Source organism: Gossypium raimondii, chromosome 7 (assembly GCF_025698545.1).
Source record: "Gossypium raimondii isolate GPD5lz chromosome 7, ASM2569854v1, whole genome shotgun sequence".
NCBI classification, from domain to species: domain Eukaryota; kingdom Viridiplantae; phylum Streptophyta; class Magnoliopsida; order Malvales; family Malvaceae; genus Gossypium; species Gossypium raimondii.
The window spans coordinates 49,091,822-49,113,138 of NC_068571.1; the positions used below are offsets into that span (position 1 = coordinate 49,091,822).

The 21,317-nt window shown below is 31.6% G+C and overlaps 3 protein-coding genes across 4 annotated transcripts; all 3 read right to left on the reverse strand.

Annotated features, from left to right (window-relative positions):
- Nucleotides 1-1,449: 1,449 nt before the first annotated feature.
- Nucleotides 1,450-3,781, reverse strand: LOC105783068 (40S ribosomal protein S20-2). The gene is made up of 4 exons (XM_012608290.2): nt 3,616-3,781; nt 2,801-2,937; nt 2,526-2,639; nt 1,450-1,879 (listed from the first exon to the last, which is right to left on the reverse strand). The coding sequence occupies exons 2-4, from the start codon at nt 2,910-2,912 to the stop codon at nt 1,737-1,739; spliced, it is 369 nt and encodes a 122-aa protein (XP_012463744.1). The 5' UTR covers nt 2,913-2,937; nt 3,616-3,781; the 3' UTR covers nt 1,450-1,736.
- Nucleotides 3,782-8,721: 4,940 nt separating this feature from the next.
- LOC105782991 (protein LPA2) lies at nt 8,722-9,921 on the reverse strand. Its single transcript, XM_012608177.2, has 2 exons — nt 9,438-9,921; nt 8,722-9,124 (listed from the first exon to the last, which is right to left on the reverse strand). The coding sequence occupies exons 1-2, from the start codon at nt 9,835-9,837 to the stop codon at nt 8,979-8,981; spliced, it is 546 nt and encodes a 181-aa protein (XP_012463631.1). The 5' UTR covers nt 9,838-9,921; the 3' UTR covers nt 8,722-8,978.
- Nucleotides 9,922-11,488: 1,567 nt separating this feature from the next.
- LOC105782922 (protein CHUP1, chloroplastic-like) lies at nt 11,489-14,012 on the reverse strand. Of its 2 annotated transcripts, none has more exons than XM_052633124.1 (4): nt 13,746-14,012; nt 13,562-13,629; nt 12,892-13,497; nt 11,489-12,516 (listed from the first exon to the last, which is right to left on the reverse strand). In XM_052633124.1, exons 1-4 carry the CDS (start codon nt 13,849-13,851, stop codon nt 11,551-11,553), a joined length of 1,746 nt encoding a protein of 581 aa, XP_052489084.1. In that variant the 5' UTR covers nt 13,852-14,012; the 3' UTR covers nt 11,489-11,550. The 2 variants fall into 2 exon arrangements, with proteins under 2 accessions (XP_052489084.1, XP_052489086.1); XM_052633126.1 differs by having other exon boundaries at nt 12,892-13,488; nt 13,746-14,011.
- Nucleotides 14,013-21,317: the final 7,305 nt, after the last annotated feature.

Here is a 21,317-nt window from a genome sequence, read left to right on the forward strand (position 1 = left end):
TTATAGTCTTTGGTATATTTCTCTCTGTTGTTTTGATTCATGTTGATTTGGTAACACTAACTTGGTACTTTTCACACTTATGAGGCTTTTATCTTAATTTAGATGTTGAGTTTCTAATGAATTTGCATCGTGGTTTCATGCTTATAATTTACTTATATAGTCTAATTTTTATTGAATATGCTAATGATGAAGAATTTGTTTGTTACAACATTTTTTCATATGTCCAACTTCCTGGTAGCATGTCTATTTTTACCTCCACAAGGACCAAAACACGTTCCTCGAGTGCGATGCAAAGTAATTTGGGTAAGATTGCTGTTCCATCCTATGGGGGTTGTCGTGCTACTGCAATAGTGCAATGGGCTTGCTCTTGCCACCATTAAGGTTTTCAAAATCGGATTGCAAAATTAGATTGATGGTTGAATCGATCAAATTATTGATCTTTAGTTTAATCGGTTTGATCAGTTTAATTTGCGAATTTAATCAATTTAATCTTCTAATTGAACCAGTACATTACTTAATCTCAATCCAATTAGTCTGATCGATCACTCTGGTTCAATTCAAACAACCTTTCCTCCAGCCTCATTTTCATCCTCAATTCAACATTCTTCCAAAATGTCTCAAATTTATGGCACTATCGTAAAACTTCAGTTGGGAAATAAAATATGCATGTTTCGCCTAGTAGAAGTAATATTTTTTCATCATGTTTTAATATATGAATTAACATTAAACAAATTTCAATTGGTGATTTTTAACCACTCAAATAACTTAATTTTAGAAAGAACGCTTGGCAGCATAGTTATAATTTCAGCTTACCAAGGAGGTCCTAAAAAGGACCATGATGCTAAAATGGACCATGATGCTATCTTTGCTAACTGTGACTGAAAACAGGCGGCTTTATATCAAGCTTTTTCCCCAAGTTCTTTTGGACTTGGATTTTTTAAAATGATTCTAATAGTTTCAAATAATTTTGAATTTTTTTAAATAAATATTTTTATTAATAATTCATTTTACGATGGCAAACAATTTAAATTTGACTTATAAAAAACATAAATTACATATATTTAATTGGGTTCTTTTGTATAAAATAATTAAAATACTTATTATATATAAAATTTATCAGTATATAATATATGAATTGATGAAAATATATTTATTATTTATTATTATATTGACAATTAAATAAATTTTATCTTTCTTATTAAATTTATAAACCTAATACTTATCTCAAAATCCAAATATATTATACTAAGCTCAAACCCAAAATAAAATAAAATAAAAATTAAACCTGTAAAAATTATCAGCAAGACAAGCCTCAACGGGCGGTTTTTAAGAACTGTAGATGGAAATTTAAAAAATGGTTTTGAGAAAAATGGAGACCAAATGAAAACTAAAGGCAGAGATCCTATTTCGTTATTCTCATTCCCATAATCGACCCTTCACTAAGCAAAATGAAAATGAAGCAGCTAGTCTCGTGACATTTTAATGTCAAATAATGCAATAAACAAAATCATCCAGACATGATCTTTTTAGGTAACAAAAAGGAAAGAGAATCCAGAGCCACAGGGCAAAATAGAACCTTAACTTTAATACTAGCATGGGAAAATCACAAACTACAAAAGCCCTGTAACCAACCACTCAAGCTTAAGATTGTTTAGGACATCGAGGGCTATATCAGATGGAAGTCTTCTAATTGACTAAAACTAGAGGTTGCCAAAAAGCATATAAGTGAGGCATATTTAAGAATCTGCAATGGTAACCTCCACCTCAACACCAGGTTCAATGGTGATAGATGTGATCTGCTTGACCACATCAGGGGAGCTGAAAAGATCAATAACTCGCTTGTGAACACGGAGCTCAAATCTATCCCATGTGTTTGTTCCTACAAAGGGGCCAAATAGTTCAATAAATTGTCCAAACAAATTGTGTACATCAAATATTTAGCGTACATGAATTTCTTATGTTTTAAATCAGACTGCATGTCACTCCCCAACCATAAACAATGGATAAACCAACAAATACAGTCAACAACCAAGATCCTAACAGTTGCAATTCATACTCATTACTACAGTAGAGGGCATCCAACTAAAAAGAATAGATTTTGACATATATATCTAATCCATTTATGTAGGCCAAACAAGAAACGAAGCAAAGAGTAGCACAAGCATTCAAAGACCCAATTACTAAGACAAGTTTATATGTTTAAACATGCAAAAAAGGTGCAAATGATAGTCCCTAATGATTGTTACAAAATAAATTAACAAATAAAAAAGATGGATGGAAACTAAGAAACCAAGAAGTATAGAAGAGCACAAGCACATACATATACTTGTAATCTTACAAGATGCTGGGATTACCAAGCAAACCAGAAAGATAGCAGAACCTTATTTTCTAATATAAGATATAATCTCTAGCTTTCAGCTCCGAGGGAAAAAGGAAACATAGAATTGTTTATGGGAAGTGTAGTTAAAACATGTTTTCAAGAAAAGAAACAGTCTTGAATAAAAGCAATTAACATAAGTAACTACCTTCACCACAGGGAGACTTCCTTGTTGTGATGTGAAGAACCTTGGTGGGCATTCTCACTGGCCCCTTAACCCTCAGTCTCTTATCCTTGGCACCACGAACCAAATCAGCACAAACTATCAATCAAACAGAAACACTTTAGACTAACAGAAACTATTTGGTTCAATTGGATATCAAACATCCTACATGAAATCACACCACGAAAAAGAATTTTAATAACAAGGCCCATAATATAATAAATGAAACTACAATATTCTAGCATAAAAGAAATCCATACCTTTCTCAAGGTTTTTCACATTCTTGGAGGAGAGAGTGATCCTGATCTTGTGAATCTGCTCCTGGGACTCCTCCAAACCAGGTTTGGTCGGCTTCATTGCAGCAAAAGCCATTGTTCTTAACTCAAACTTTTGGCTTCTACTAGGACAGTAAGTCAATCATTTGCAATGAATAAAAACTCCTCGTACAAATTAATTCACAAAGTTCAAAATTGAAAAAAGCTTTATTAACAATTTGGCTCCTAAACTACACCCCAATTCCCATATAGGTATTTAAAGTGTTTTCTAGAACTAAATTATCAATTATCCTAGTTTACCCCGTAAAATAATAACATCCCATAAGAATGTGAGACATTGCACATTGATAATTTAGTCTCCACATCTAACAAAAAAAAAAAAACAAAAGCTTTACCAACATGGGAATTGGGGTATAGTTTAGGGGCCAATTTGTTAATAATGCCTAAATAAAAGCATAGGATTCAATAACTAGATTCTAAGTACTAAACCTAAGAAGAAAACTATCATATTCCATACAACCTTCAAACCTAGAACTATCTAAAACAAAAAATAAGGTTATATGCGACAAAAAGAAAGTCCTTTTTCCAATAAGACAATACAATGCAGTAACGTAAAAGGTCGAATTCAAAGGTTAGCGGGTTTGAACTTGTTTGATCGAAGATCGAGCCTTGCAACATATATAAAATAGATAGGAAAACCTGCTAAGTAGAATAAATAAATAAATAACCAGCATAAAGAAGAATTCTAAGTCCCTGTTGTGAAGCAAGCTTTTTACACATCAAAATAAAAAGAAAGAAACCTGGAAGAAGGGAGCAAAGGGGAACGTCAAGCCACTGCTGCCTCTATTCTCAAAAGCGACGGAGGAATGAGATAAAAGCTTTGTACAAGATATATAGGTGCGGAGTGGAGCTGAACTTTATTGCTAGCGCTAGGGTTTTTGATGGACCAAATGCGTTTCGGGTCGGGTTACAGATATTTGACTCAACTCAAGTAGGAACGTTTTGGGTTTGGGCTTTTTCTTCACAGCGGACGATCTAACATTAAGGGTCTGTTTGATTGACGGAATTGATTTTTCGGAAAATTATTTCCAACTTTTTCAGCGTTTGATTGGCGGAAAATATTTTCCATTTGGAAAATAAACTCCAAAACAAGGAAAAATGGGTTACATTTTAGGGAAAATATCTTACCCTTTCAATTTCCGTAAGACATTTTCCGTGCTCTCCTCTCTATCGCCTCATTCATTCCTTCCTTCATTTCCGGTAGAAAACTGCTTCTGTTTATCGATTTTCCAGTAACTTGTTTTTTTAATTATTCAATACTTGTTTTTTTAACACAATTACAAATAATTTATTTGATATTAGTTTTTTTCAATTTATAACGATTAATATTGTAGCTTAATAATTGAGTATTATTATAAATAAATCATTGCAATATATGTAAAAATAATTTAAAATATAAAAATTTATTAATATATATTAATATATGTAAAAACAACTTTTCCGAAAAATATTTTCAAAAATCATGCAAGCGAGAAAATATTTTACATGATTCAATCAAACACCAAAAATATTTTCCAGAAAATTTTACAGAAAAGTAAAACATTTTCCGAAATAATTTTACGGAAAATATTTTCTCGGCAATCAAACAGACCCTAAAAGGTAAAATAATTTTCTTTTAAAAGCCAATTATTTTTATTTAAGGTAAATTGTTCCTTATTCACCCTAAATAGTGATCTTTTTATTTTGAACGTTCTAAATTTTTTGTTATTTTATTCACTTGAAAAATAAATTGATCAAATTTGGTCACTCCACCATTAAATGATAACAAAAAGATTAATAGTATATTTTCGCACATTGCTTTGGGATAACCAAAATAAGAGCACCCCTATTTAGAGTGATTAACAGGTAGCTTACCCTAATTTTAGAGTGATTAACGTGAAAATGCACAATCAACATTTTGTTATCATTTAACGGTGAAGTAACCAATTTAATAAAAAATATTTTAGAGTTACTAAAATAATAATAATAACTTCTATTCAGAGTGATTAACGAAATAATTTACCTTTTCATTTATAAGCAAATTTATTTCATATAATACTAATTAAATAATCTTGACCTTAAAATCTATGTTCTCTTTTGAAAGAGAATCGTTATCGTAACCAAAAAAATCTTAGTACCAAAGAAAAGTTCATAAAAATAAATGTAAAAAAACTGGTATGCCCACAAATTTAAATCATATGGACTTACCAATAAAATAAAATATGGCCTTTTACATGTTAAAGAAGAGCCTTTTATCTTGCTCTTCCTTAATTCAAACATGTTTTCAAGTTTTCATTAGAGACAAACATAGGATAAGGAGAGATGAAATTTGTTTGAAGTTGCATTACTATTGTCTACGTCAAGCATGAGTGAATATGCGCCTAAATCACATGTATCATATTTTCTAAAGAAAGAAGCTCTAAATGATATCAACATATAGTTAAAACTAGTCACATTTGATAAGTTCACAATTGTCCTATTTAGACCATTATGGAATAAAAGAAGACTTTTTCTATATAGAGGCAAAAGATCTGCCAACAAAAATAGAGGCAGAAGAATCAGATAGTTTTTCAACCCTAAATTTGACAATTAGGTCCGTACTAATATCTGTATTTTTTTTATCTATTTTGATATTTAAATTTGGTAATTAGATTTATTTTGGTTTTCGAACTTGAAAAATATAAAAATTCAATGATGTGACACTCTGAAATTATGCCACATCAGCGCTTGAAAATTAAAAAACTTATATAATCAAGCGATGACATGATACAATATTAAAGTGTCGCATGCAGTGTTCTAATAATTGGGTTAGTGGTTCAACTGATCAAACCATTAGTTCTTAATTCAATCAGTTTAATCAGTTCAACTGCTAGACTAACAATAACTAAATAAATAATTAATAAAGCATAACAATTAAAAAATATACCAACCTTTATTCAACTAGTTCAACCTTTTTTGCTTTGATCAGTATACTGGTCGATTCTTGATCTAATTAATCTGAGCGACCAGTCCAGTCATGTTACAAGAACACTAGTCATATCATTAAATCTTAATGGAATCCAAGATTAGGGGCCAAAATAGATCGAGTTGCTAAGTTCAAATACCAACGTGAATAAAAAAAATTTACACGTACCAAAATGGACCCAATTGTCAAATTCTAGGGCTAAAAATTATATTATCCTTTTTTAAGTGTTACTTTTATGGTCAATCATTTGTCGGATTTACTTAGCCAAACACTGAATTGGAATCAGAGCAACTGAAACCAGCTGTTAAAAGCAGCATCTTCTTTAACAAATCATATAGTATGGAAGATCTTTAGTTAATTGAATACAAATGACCACACCAAGTAAATGTTCTGTTCAAGTAACAAGCTCATCCATCCAACCATCTCTGGTTCTGTCGCTTATGGTTGTAATCTGCTATGCCAACGCTGTACAATTTTAGTTCATGGTAACATGCTGAATACTATAGACTAGGGTGCTATGCTGTCATTTGTAAACTACACCAAATATCGTATATAGCATTGTAGCTTTTATTTAAGAGGGAACTGACTGGTGCATAGTTACCCTAAATCATAAGTAATTAACAACCACTGCATTCTCAATCTGCTAAGCAATACTTTAAATTAAAAGCTCCACTGTATCCAATTTCAAGAGCTCAACCCATCTCCAAACTGTTTTACCAGACTTACAGGAGACATTGATCTCACTAAATTTTTGCCCCCTCACTGTTGGATGATGCATTTTTCTGACTCAGCCCCACTTATTTAATGCTTTCCATCATATGCAGGAGAATATTTTCTTGCTCTGCTTTCAGCGGAATCACCAACTATCAAAAACCAAAGATCATATTTTGCAAGAGTAATTCTAGTTGGAAAGAGCACAAACAGATATGAATGCGAGAGACTAAGAAATGGTCCACGGGAAAAAACAATATCAATATGAGACCGGTGGTTACCCATTTAACACTATTAATATCTTACCAGAACAATGAAACTGACTATAAATTTTGCTTCTAACATACAACTGTACAATTATGTGTCAAAGTTGATGATCATCAATGAACAAAGTCCACCAAAATAAAAGGTAAGACTTGACATATTGAATGCGTCTGCGTCATGCAGCAACCTAACCTGTAGATTTTATTGGTTCCTAGAGTTTTAAAACTTTGTACAAATTAGGAGGTTGATAAGCATCTTCATAGTTGCAGGACAAAGGAGGTAGAGGCTCCCCGCTAGGATAATAATTTGGAACAAGAAGCAATTATTCCACATTATTAAGCTGGAGTTCTATGCTAAGATCAAGAAACAAGAGAAGGCAAAAGGAATAGTAGCAGTCAATATTGAATAAAGGGGAAGAAGAGAGCTTGTCAAAAAGTGGGAAACTGATGCAAATAATTTAGAGTAGAAAAGTAAATGAGGTAACAAAGATCTTCTTATGGAGCCGGCACAAAATTGGTACAAAATATACCGAAATTTGAACCAGCATGCGAAGTTCAATAATGATGACCTAAACGAACTGATACATAGGCCTTAAACTAACTCATGCAGAACAATGGAATGTTTTAATGATTTGAGGCTTTTAAGTGGTACATTAGAAGAAAAGAGGCATTTTCATATTCAAGAATGGATGTCTTTCAGAAAGGATTATATACTACAACGAATTAAAACTCTTACACCCAGGGATCTACCTTCTTCATTCAATGAATAAGCTATGTACTCCCTTTATCCAATCTATTACGACCATATCCTATTACTTCTCAAAAGAATATAAGATATTGGAACAGAAATGAATAAATAGATCTCCTGCACTCCTTTTACATATTTTTTTGTTATAACTTTCTATTAAATAGTAAGCCTTTCTATATACCCTAAAAAATCTGGTAAAAAGTAAAACTCCTTATTAGCTCAATTCTGAATTGAAGTTTAGCTATTCTATTGTTCATTTTCTTATTGTATAGTATTTGATGTTACCTACCAGGCTACAGTCTGGAGATTGAAGCCTTTACCAGCAATAAGGCGTAAGCTTTTATGTGATCAATCCAATGAAACCAGCATGCAGTTAGACAATGCTGTAGTTGGAAACAAACTAAAACTTGCATTATCAGTTCTGACAGACAGCAAAAATTGGCTAAAACCAGAGTTCAATGAATAACAGAAATAATAAATACAATGTTTCCAAATACTCGATTCAGAAAGAGGAGATTTAAGTGGCTGCAACAAGACCTAGCTAGTCAAAGTTCCGTTGGCTGCAAAATGTCTTACAACTGGCAAGAGCAGAGATCATTTCTCGTAGTAGAACAAATCAAGCAAAGAGAAACAATTGATTGATGTTAATGACTATAACATTACATAAAATCCATAAATCATGAGAGAAATATCAAGCACCATGAATTTAGCGTTTTGCTTCAGGACAGTTTCCAACATATAAAACTTGTGCATATTTGTAGATGATGGAGAACTAATCTGCTTGGATTTTGAACAAATTGATGCACACCGAGTTGTTCATCCCACTCTTCTGGAAGGAAACAGTATTTTATTATTTGTTATTCATTAACTCTTTTACCTAAGACATAGTGGGTCCAACGTAGCTACAAGAAAACAGAACTATTGGTCACCTTGAAGAGCATAGCACCAAGCTTCCACGCATCATTGCCAGCAAGTAAGCATATGGAAAATAACAATCTCAGTAAATTTAGACAGCAAAACACAAAAACGTGTCTTTGGGATTTGAAGAAGCAAGCAGTAAAACTTAGTTGTCAAATTTTAATATCAAAGTAAGGAAATTCCTTGTAAACTGCATTATTGTTTTTTCAGGTAAAAGAAGTTAAGAAATTACCATGCCATGCTTTCAAAGATTCCAGACATATAATAGAATCAAAACAGTTGCATTTATTAAGACGCACAATTTGTGCAGCTGTTTCAATGGCCAATTAAGACACAGCTGCATCAGCAGATCACTAATAAGGATGGTTAATATTCCTTGCATGAGGTTCATTTCTGGTTAATACAATTTTCTTCACAAGGAAAGCACTAAAACTGAAAGTTCTGCCTGCAGAAATGTACAAATGCTCACTTTCTTTTCAAGACAGCAGTCCACTCTTACAGTATTATACGAATAACTATTTACTTTTGGTCCTTAAGTTTCTCATTTTCCAGGTACTTCAACACTCCATACGCAACAGTTCCAGCAAGAAATAAGATAACAGTTGGGGTGAAAGATGGGTACAAGTACTTCACAAAGAACTTATCCCATTCTTCTGGTAGGAAGCCTGTAAATAAAAACAGCTTATAAGTTATTTGGGATGACAACTTATAGCTTCATAGAAATCACTTCCATACTTTGACATATACAGCTTTATGGAAATGCGACTTATCACTATGCATTTATCAAGGGTTAAAAAGCCTAGTAAAGTAGTTCTGAAGGCCCCCAGTTTTCCAATGAAACAGAAAGCACTGTTTCTCCTAAAAATGTTCAATTTCAATCTTATTTTACCTAAAATAAGGTTCGAATTTATACTACAAAGAAATAGGTGACTTTCAATAAGCAGCAAAACGGCGTATAGTAGTGATTTGTAGAAAAACCTGAAGCAGCAAGAACAATGCCTTGGACAAGAATGATCCCACCAAGCCCCAACCATGCCAGTAGAAAAGCACTCTCATTTTTCCTCTGTTCCTCAGCCTTAGCCTCTTCCTCTTTGGTGAGGAAAGCAGGTTTCTCAACAGGCGACCGCCTTATTATAGAAGCCCTCTCTCTTTTTCCCTTGGGCTTCTTTTTGTTGCTGCCGCTGCTTTGGGAGGGTGAGGAGCCAAACCCTTGGCCAGGTACGACGGCCTTCTTGGAAGAGGAGGTGGGGTCTGGAGTGGGGTCGGCGTCGACGGTGGGCTTCTTGGATTTGATTGAAAATTTGGGTTTTGGGAAGAGGGAGTGGCGGTGATAGACTGTGTTAGCCAAATAAGATGGGGTGTAGATTGGTAGCGCCATTTTCAGTTTTAGTTGGTTAAACAGCACTCCAGCGTGAGCTTCATCTTTTTGTCAACCTGGATTTTTTGGGGTTATTAAAAATCTAGTATTTATGCTTACGCCCCTTTAATTCTTTTCTTTTATTTTGCTTTCCAAAACTTTGGGAGTATCTACTGATATTGTTGACAAGGGTAATCGACAAGTCTTCAAAGTGCCACCCTCCTGGACAGCTAATCGGAAATGTCAATAACTAAAGGTATTGTCCCTATGTTAGAGTTTTTTCTCTCTATCTTTGCACATCGAACCACCAATTAAGGCCTTACATAAGACAAACAAACCTCATGGTTTGTTTTGAATGGATGGTGAGATTGGTTCTGATGAAATTAAAAATAACTGTAGCTGTAAAATTAGTTATTGTAGAAGTGAGATTAAGTATTATAATAATAAGATTAAGACGGTGGCGAGATACATATTTAGATGCAATTGTAGCGGTGATAATGAGATAAAAGTAAAAATGACCATGACACTAAATTAAAATAAGCTTATACATAATAATTCAAAAAAAAACATTAAAATCATATATATTAAATAATAAGTATAAATTAAATTTATATTAACGTTGAATGATAATTAAAAATATTAAAATGTTTGAAATATGAGAGACATTAATTTAAAATGTATTTATAATATAAAATGATTAAAATAATAATTAAAAAGGATTAAAACCATATCAAATAAATATTAAAATTATATTTATCATAATAAAATTCTATATACTTATTGGATTTTTATATAAAACAAATCTTAGATATAATAACATAATTAATAATTTTTTCCTTATAATTACTATATTTATATTTATATTTAGAATATATTCAATATTTATAAAATTCTCTTTCAAACCAAAAGTATGTAAAATCAAGCCCCAATTCCCATAAACTCAATGTAACATTAAAATGGAGTAAAAAATAAAACAAGGGTTTAATAAAAATATAAATTTGAAAAATGAGTTTTGATAAATCTTTTTTAAATAGGTTGAGTTTCGGTAAGTATTTTGAGGGCGAAAAAATTGCTGTTGTTTTTACTGTTTTTCATTATTTTGCTATCATTTCGTTATTATATTACTATTATTTTGTTGTTAATTCTTGGATATTGTATAACTCTTATTTTATTATTAATTTTGTTACTATTTTAAAAGTATTTGCTTACTAAATTGCATCTATTTTAGTTTTATTAAAGTATACTTTTTTTAACTTGTTAGGAAATATTTATTTTAATGTATTTGATGTATTATATTTTTAAATTTATTTTTATAAAAAAATAATATAAAAAATTTAATACGAGCAAACTAGGCTAAACTCAGGTTTTTGCATTTTTATCCGGATTAAATTTAAACAAAATTTTAAACCTATTTTTCGAGTTGGTCCAGACTTAGAAAATGAGCCTAAATTTTTACTCGACCCGGCCCAGCCCAGCCCATGATTACTTTTATTCCACGGCCTAACAACCTTGTTGGACACTTGATATCCTGATGTGGTTTGGGAACTCCGGGGTCCAATGGGTCGGGTTCGAAATTCCCTCCCACAATCACTTAAATTACTTAATTTATTGCATGGGCCACGTCAATTGGAGAATAACTTTTTTGCTACATATCCAAGCCAGGAAGGACATCTTTGAGAAAGTTATCAGCAGATAGAAGTATTTGCTGCCTTCTGCTTCATTAATATGTCAAGATTAGTATATCATTGCAGAAAGAAGTAAGAAGCATAGAAGTAAAACAAGTACAAAAAGTAGAAAAGCAAATATACGAGGGTTTATGAGAGATTCCATCTTATTTTCCTTATGAATGACATTGGAAATGCTTGGATGCAGCTCTCCATCTGGTTGAGCATTTTCTATCCAGCTAACTTCTCGGGCATCACGTTCATTCTCGTCAATGGATCTCCTATTTGAACCACTTGACTGGTCTGGCTCTACCAGTGAAGCCTCAGACAATGGGAATTCATGTTTCTCTCCAGCCAATGCAGATTGAGACTCTACTACGCCCTTCTTCACACTCGATCTATCCTCGGGGACTAAAGAAACAATTCCCTTCTCATCCAATAACCCTTCTACTGATTTTGTCAAAACTATCTTTACTGATGAAACTGCTTCCACATCAGCATTGAATGAAACTCGCCTTACTTTTGTAAGATTTGGCATTTCCATAGTTTCAGTAAGTTCCTTTGAAGGCAACATTGAAGTAGAAAACCTGCGTATGATGCCAGTTCTGTCCGCAGGACTTCCAGTGGAGGACTTGTTTGGTGATGAAACAACACTAGAACCGTCATCCATGCTTCTCCAACATGTGCTAGAATTCTTGCTAATGCTCCTCTGGCTACTTGAAGAGCTATCAATGGTGCTACTATCTATCTCTTCACTATCAGTCGATGAGGTATATGACCAAGTGCTGTTCGTGTCGGGGTATTGTGTAATTATCTTGCTAGTTTTCTGGTCTGAAGCCTTCTGAACTTCCTTTTCCGAGGTCTTTCTTGATGATGTTTGATATTCTTTGATTTCAGCCCTCAAGCAAACATTAAGCCAACGTTGGTACACTAGTTCCTCAACCATGTCAAATCTACTCTTCTGCAGTATGTTAACTTTGTTTGCAAGGTCCCCATTGGCCTGCCTCAGTTCACTAATCTTGCCAATAGTCTTATTCTGCAACAGCACCATTTAAGAAGCAATCCTTTCAGATTCAATCAATAATGTGTTCTGGTAGGTGCATCACAATTCAGTGTGAACTCAATATAGAATCATAGGCATATATATGTACTCATGTATGAATATAAAACAGGTAAGCCCTTTTTTTTCATATATTTGGAGGTTCATACCTGTGCTCATGTTTGAATATGTACTAGACACGATATTTCGGAACCGAAAAGAGTCTATATACACCCTAGTGCTAAGTGTAAACAATTTTATTATCCCAATTCGGGATTTTAGAGCCACATGAGAACAAACCGATTAGCAGTCATTTGCGCAAACACTGAAACTTGCAGATAGCAAGAAAAAGAAATCCAAAATTAAATTAACCTGTGTCATGTCAGAAAGTGCAGATAGTTTAGCATGAGCAGCATATAACTTGACAAAAATTTCCCTCTTTTCAAGCTCAAGTTCTTTGTTTCTCCTCCTCTTTTTAATAACTTTTAATTCAATATTTTTAATATCTTCAAGCCTGTTCTTAACCAAAGCATCTCCAGTAGAGGTTTCAATGGCTGTAAATCCGGATAATTGCTCTTCAAGCAAAATTATCTGCCCCTTTATCTGGCTACCATTGCCATTTTTCCTCTGCAATTCCTCTATCAACTGCTTTGCCATGTCTAGCTGCTTCACTTCCATGTTACCCTGCCTTATAATTTCTTGAAGATCCTTTATCTCAGCCTTAAGTGCAGCAATTGTGAAATTGAGCTTGCCAATTTCTGCAGTTTTGCCAGTTAAATCCTTCTGCAAATAAGCAATGCATGACAACTTCTCTTTTAGACTATGCAACTCAAGCAGTTTCCTTTCAAGGGTCAATCTCCTGCTCTCCAACTCATTAATGGGATTCTGTGAATGCTCTATTTCTGTATTTGGGTTCAAATTCTTTGTGTTAACCACTTCAGTCCCCTCCTCATTTTGCATGTCCTCTTCCTGCAAGAACTTTGTTTTTTCATTAGACTTATGTGTAAGAGTGAAAAACATTGAAAGGGATAAGATGAAGTACTGAAATATCATCTCCAAACTTTTCTCCTCCCAATTCCTCCGTTTCTTGAGTGCTTGAGCAACCTTTTCCTAAAAGCATGCCAATGCCAACAAATTAGCTGTAAACTAACAATACGCATGCATGCATGCATGCATACATACATACATACATACATACATACATACATACATACATATTAACTGACCTGAAAGCATAGAATGTTGCTTCTTTAACCGCTGCTTGGTATTGAGTGGAGAAACAGCGAAAGCAGCAAGTGAAGCAACAACTAAGATGCTGACCCGGAATATCATTTAGCTTCCTCACAGTTCATAGCAGTACTTTAAAGAGTTAAAAAGTTGATAGGGTAACTCAAGATATTTGGGGTCAAGAAGCTCTAATAGATTGCCACTGTTTTCACCATCACCTCCAATGGTACTGATGATATTTAGGTACCTCACTATGCTCACAAAATATAGTGATAAATCTCATCACCAAGAAGTGGCTCAACTTTGTCCATGTACGACTATTTAATGCCATTTGGAAGAACATGAAGCTATCATGTCTCTAATACTAAAGAACAGGCCCACAGCCATCACCAACATCATCTCACTCCGTCGATAGTAGAAAATTATGATGCTTTTTCCTGTACATCAGCCAGAATTTGCACTTTTTATCAACTACATTTCCGTTATATTCATTTTCTATAAACCATTGAATATGATAAATCGTTTAATTTTATAAAATATTATAAATGTGTTTGTTAATTATTTTATTTTCTTACTTAATATAATAATTTCAACAAAAAATTATTAAATAAGATAAGTAGCTTTGTATCTACATATCACTTAATATCGAAAATATTAAGTTGATTTTATTTTATTAAAATTTTATCCAAAACTATACAAAATAATATAAAATATTATATTAATAAGATTAAAATTAATAAATAATTAAATTTTAAGAATTAATATTTATTTTATCAAATAATATAATTTTTAATCTAAATTTAGTACTCATAAAATTTAAGTGTTGTTTGATCACCTGAGAAATTATGTGCTTTAAAATTAAGAATAGAAATTTTAGTTTAAAATTTACAATTGCTTCAAAACACACGTGCATAATAATAATAATAAATTACAAGTGCTAAATTTATATTTTAAAATTATTTGTATTGTTAGTAAAAATTAATTTCACCTTATTAATATAGTATTTTATATTATTTTAGATAATTTTAGATAAAATTTAATTTTTAACCAAAGTAAAGAGATGATTTATTTTAAATATATATTTAAAAGATTAATTTAATCATTTAAACATTAAGTGATAAGTAGATATTACTACTTATTTTATTCAATATTTTTATTAAACATATTTAAAAATTAAATACTAAAATTTTCTATTAAATAAAATTTTTCAATAATTTATAATGATTAAATTTAACTTTACCAATTAAAATTTTAATTTATCAAACTACATCTCAAATATTTTAAATGCTTCAATCCCTGCATACGTGCGTTGGTGTTTGTTTCTTTTTATCATATCATGTTCAACTTGTCAAAATCATATTAATTTAGTAAATTTCAATTTTGATGTTTTAAATTTTACAATACTTTAATTTAGTAAACGATACAATTATATTTTGACTCTCAAGATAAAATTTTGATTTAGTTCTTTAAAAATTATAAAGATATAAGCTATTAAAATTTAAAAAAATTATATTTTAACTCTCATAAAAACATATAACTTAATTTCGGTCAAAAATTTTTGGCTTTGCCACTAAACCATCATTTGAACTAAATATGAACTTATAAAAATATGTGACTGCTTCTAACGCAATATAAAAGACAGTCAAATTTTGAGAGTTCTTAATAAATCTTTTAAGTCATTCCTAGCATGAAAAAAACTATCATATTGTATCACGATAACAATGTGGCAATAGTTAAAACTAAAGAAATTACAAGAAATCACAAGAGGAGAAACACATTAATTGCAAATATCATATTATACAAGAGGCGGTGGTTGATTGAATAGTAGATGTAGTCAAAATCGCAGTTGAAGACAATAATGTGGATACGTTTACCAATACTTTGGTGTCTAAGAGTTTTGAGAAACATCTTTGAGCGTATGTGTATCAAAATATGACTTCACTTCACTAAAGTAACTAGGCGATTGTTAAGATTTGTGCTCTTAGTGCAGTGATTTCATCATTCTACTTGCAATTTTCGATTTGATTGAATAAACAAAGTTTTATATAATAAATTATATATATTTGTATGGTTGTCTTCAATGATTTTTTTAATGAAACGTAAAATGTATAAGCAAATGTTTGCTCATCGATTACCTAAGTTTTATCTATTATAAAGTTGCAATATAAGCATTATAAATAGTAAATTATAATGCGAGAAGACAACTTATATTATTAGGTAATCTAAATTGTTTATAGTCCATAGAAATTAAACAAAGCAATTGATTCAAGGGACTATTGTCTTGGCTATCAAGTAATTGACTCCCAAAAATAGAAATATAGGTGCTATTGTTTATGGTATTTAATAAGTAGATCAGTCATGATACTTTTAGTATATTGACTTCATTACTAAATAATTCGTGATTAATAAATATAGAGTCAAAATTTAATTACAAAGTATTTAAGCCCTAATTATATATGTTTGATCGGTCTCTTCACTAGTTCAAGATAACTCTTTCTGATTGCATCATAAGAACCACTTTAACAAATGGATGAAAACAATGTTTGTGAAATAGATTACATAAATTACAATTAGTAGTAAATGTATTTTTCTCGAGATGACTTAGAAATTAATTTAAATTTTTGGAGAATTATTTAATTGGATGAAATTAAATAATTAGGTTTCAAGTGGTAATTAAATTAATTAGTCATCATAGTCATACTTTAATAGGACAATTAAATTAATTTATGCATAAATTTTAATATGATACATGTGGGAAAAACCAATTTAGAAAATGATTTTTTTTTATTTTGCATAGCAGAATTTTAATTTTAATTTTTAAAACCCGAGCCCTTTGTGTTACTTATAGCAATAAACTTTACCAAAGTATTACCTATATTTTTCTCTTAGCGGTATTAATCAATTCTTAACTTTCAACCAACACAATTTTCTCCGTTATTCTTGAACTCTCAATTTGCTTAGAGAGTAGGCATTGATTCACAAACCGAGCACACAATGAAAATTTTAACTTTCCATTGAAAGAAGTTAATTCTCTCAATGGGTAAAAAACTAAAATTGAGTTCTCACGAAAAATAGAATTTATTTGTGAAAAATAAACGTATTAAATTTTAACTTTCCTGTTACTTTCTTTTGCTTTTCCCTTTGAGACGACATTCAACGCAAAAAGCATCAGAATACCTAGGCCGAAGTTAGTTCACAAAGAGAAGAAATTATGGAGGTTGAAGCTTGGTTGCCATAGGCTTCTCTCCTCTAGCTTTGGTGGTGTCAAGTTTTATACAATTTTGGATCTCCTTGGATGACGATAAATCCACGGTTACGCGTCTCTTGGCGGAAATAGTTTTGATGTTAAGGTTAATGTATACGGAACTATTTCAACTTGGTAATTTACTAACAATGTTAAAATATGTTGATATGATATTGACAAGGCATTAAGGACATGGTGATATGTGACAGATTCACATTTTGACGCGTGGCAAAAATAAAAAATTATATATATTTATATTTATAAATTTTAATTTTTTTATTTTTATTTGTATTTTTTAATTTTTGTCACATGTCAAAATGTTATATTACCACGTGTCATCACGCTATTAGTCATCAACGTATTTTAAAAATATTAGTAAGGAACCTAAAAGAAAATATCAAGTTCGCTTACGGTTCCTAAATTTAGGTACCAGTTAAATCTAAAAAATGGTGTAGATACTAAATAGGTATAACTTGAGTTCAAGTACCTCAGCATATATTAAACCTTGATGTTAAGTAAATTTTTTCTATTTTATAAATAATTTGGCATTTCATATTCTAAATCTAAAAACTCAATTATAAATTTAAAAGTTAAAAAAAAATCTAAACTTGAATAGCTTTTGTTGGAATTTGGTCTGTAAAAGTGAGAATTAGTTGGGTTGTAATTCAAATATGAGAGAGATTTGATGTTTGATTAATATGTAGCTTTGGAAGAGCAAAAGGAGTGATTGGTTATTTGATTCCTCAAGTCCAAAGAGAGAAAGAAGTAGTAGTTTAACATTTAAAAAAATTTCAATTACCTAATACCAACCATATTGAAATTCAAAAGGACTTAGAGCTCAAGTAAGTGACCCTTTTAAGTACAACAAACACACCATAAGAATTTGACTATACTGCAAATTAAATGTATTTAAACCCCATTCAGCATCCAATGTTGTGTATGGTTAACTCCATGGACATTTTACTTTGAAATTTTCGAAAAATATTTTTTTCTGAGGAGAGATAATTTTTATTTTGTTTAATAATTTCGTTTTTAAATTTAATGTAACTATTTTTATTTTGTTGTAGATATTAGAATTTAAATAAACTATCATTTACTTTTCTAGACCAATATAAGGATAAATAAATAAATATTTTAATTATAGATCTCTATCCAAAGTCAACCCTTTATAGAAAGGCCATTGGCAATAAGTTATAATTATTCACAATGTTCCTAATAATATATAACTAATTTAATTAAATGTGGGAATTTGTTATAGGTAGAGTCGCAAATATTTGGGTTGCCGTCGTGAGCCGTGCCGTCACAACTACTCATGCTCCATTTGTTTCTTGACAGCACAGAAGAAAAAAGGCAATAAAACAATAAATTATTTGCATGTAAAATCCATTTTAATAACTTTTCGAAATATGGAAATTTAGTTGTACAAAAAAAAAATCCCAAAAAACGTAAAAAAAGAAGAAGAAAGAGAGATCCAACTTCAGTACTATAACTCAATTATATGGTTTATGGACATTGAACAAGTATGGAGGTCATACCAAATTAACAATTTCATATTACATATTCTTTTTTTCTTCTTCTTCTTGTTTTTTGATGAGAAGAAAAAAAAACAAAAATAGATTTAGACACAAGAGAAGAGGAAAAGGAAGAAGAAAACCTCAATGATGCAATGGGTTTGGACCAGTAGGAACAAGGCGTTTTTCAACCCCATAACGTGGGTCGATGTCGTTGCCGGAAGGTTGAGGATGGGCAACTGGAACCTGACTCTGATGCTTGTGATCTAGAAATGGAGTGAAGTCAAATTTGGTAGCCAAGACTTTACGGTTGTGATGATGATGATGAGAAGTGGATACTTGGTGACTAATGTCAAATAAATGGCACCACCCAAAGAATAAAAGATACAAAGACAGCCAAAGAATGACACTGAAAAGATGCAGCTGGGTATATTTCACGGCCATAGCTATTGGCTAGGAGGGAGAAGGTTGAAGTTTTAAGAGGACAGCATGCATGGAGAGGCAAAAGTGGAATATTGTGATCAGTGAGAGCTTATGGGGTGGGAGTGAGAGAAGGGGTAGCTTCCATGGTCAATTTGGTGATAATTTATTAGAGGGAAGAAGAGAAGAGAGGAGAAGAGTGATCAATGAGGAGAAATTGGGGTATAAGGAAAAATTGTCCACCTTTCTACATTTGTTTTACCAATGAAACTTCCTTTGCGTTCAAGGAATACAAGGACATTTAATGCACAGATCGTCAAACCTTAAATTATATATTAGGACGGACCGCCAATCATCAGGAAATGTACGTGAGAGTCAGACTAATCTGGTATAATTATAAGCTCATTTGTTTAATGTTAAAGTTAAACTAATCACATTCATAAAAACAACAACACCACCTAATTACCATACTCGTACTCTTATAATTTAAATTATTATGGCGGAGGTGTTTTTGTTTTTATCTGAGTTGTCTTGCTTTGGCATTTTCATTGAATGTTAACTTTATCATGCACGATGAATATTCGTAATGCAAAAAATAAAATAAAACAATTATAATATCGCATTGTGATAATTTAAAAGGTAAATGTGGTGTATTTGATTTATAGAAAATTATTTATAAAAATGTTTATAGTATTTTTTAGTGTTTATTTTATGGAAAATAGATTGGACAACAAAAATTATTTATTAGTCGATAAAATTAATTTACTTTTTTAAAAAGCCTAAATCATTTTCTGGAAAAAATTATTTGTAAGTAATTTTATTTTATGTAAATTAATCTTAATCAAGTCTAATTTATAGATATAGTAAGCTTGTGCATTGCACAATTGCACGAGTAAGAAAACTAGTTAAATTTTATAAATAAAAAATTGATTAGGTATTGTGAGTTATCCTAACAAACTATTAGATACTCGAACTCCATTAATTTGTTAGCTCATTAAATAATTAAAAGAAAAACAAATTATGAGTGATTGTAAAAAGATAGAAGGAAAATTCCAAGTAGAAGTACTATGGAGGTATTGTACTAGGAGTCATTGATGGGTATGCGGATTTTCATTTTGCATTCTGCGAAAGGTGGGCAAGAGATGAATTAAGCCCGACTTCAACTCGAACAGTGTTTCTCCCGCCGAATAAGTAATGCACAGTGGCTGTCATTCATTTGGTGCTGTTGCGAGTTAGTGTATAGTTTGATTTGCCATTTCGTTTGGTTCATTAAATGAGAAAATGTTCTCGGTATAAGATCCTATTTCAAACTCCGGATGTGGTTGTTTACAGCGTCTAATAACTTCTCTTCGCAGTTTTCAAGCCAACTTCTCTATTTCTGGTTCAAATTCTAGAGTCCCTGATTCTGACCTGATCATAAGGAAAACAAACAAAAATTAGAAAAAATATTTCAAATCCCTGGCAACAGCGCCAAAATTTGATAGGCATTGGAACCACCAAATAAATTTTTTTACAACAAATTAACTCTAGATAGTAGTAAAGAGTAGTAGGGTCAAATCCACAGGAATTGGTTATTGTTATCCAATTTCGTTTTTTTTATTGTGAATAGGATTTCTGTCGTGGCAATAGTCGTGTCCATGACTCGAAACAAACTCGCTGAAAAATAAACAAATAAAATAAATTAGGCGAGTTGAAAATGTTTAGAAATTAAATAAGTGAGGTAGCAGAAATAAGCAATTATATTAATAAAAAAAAGATAAAATAAGAAAATGGGTTTAAATTTTGTAAACAGAAATATTAAGCCTTAGCTTTAGACTCAATTAATTCCGGTTTTGAATCGGTCCTTAAAAATGATTTTCTCTTCCAAACTATAAGTTGGTTATAGCGACTAAGAACGTCCCAACCGCCAATTCTTCATTTTGTAGTTTATTCTGATACGACCTGCAAATCAACTCTTACCAATTGTCTAATCGCAATACACACGTTCGTAATTCAAGACTCCAGCAGTCTTGAGTTCTGAAGAACTCAACTCGGATCAACAGCCTCAACCGTGCGAGACATTTAAATCTGATCACTATCTCCCTTGACAAAAATCCCACTAGCATGACCCCGCCAGAATATGCCAATTTGTTCGCGGGAATTCGAATACAACACGGCCAACTGGTCTTCCCAATTGTACGCCAAAATGACTCCAACCCAACGTGCATTTTGTGTTGAAATTGAATTAACTTTAAGGGACGGATTTGTACTATCCCATATTCCGGAGAGACGGTGAATATTGTTATGAAAGATTTTTAGTATGGATTCAATTCTCACGATTATTGACCGGAAAGAATATTGGCCTAAAGCTAAGTTAGAAGTTTAGTGAAGCATGAAATTAATCATGCTTAGTTGGC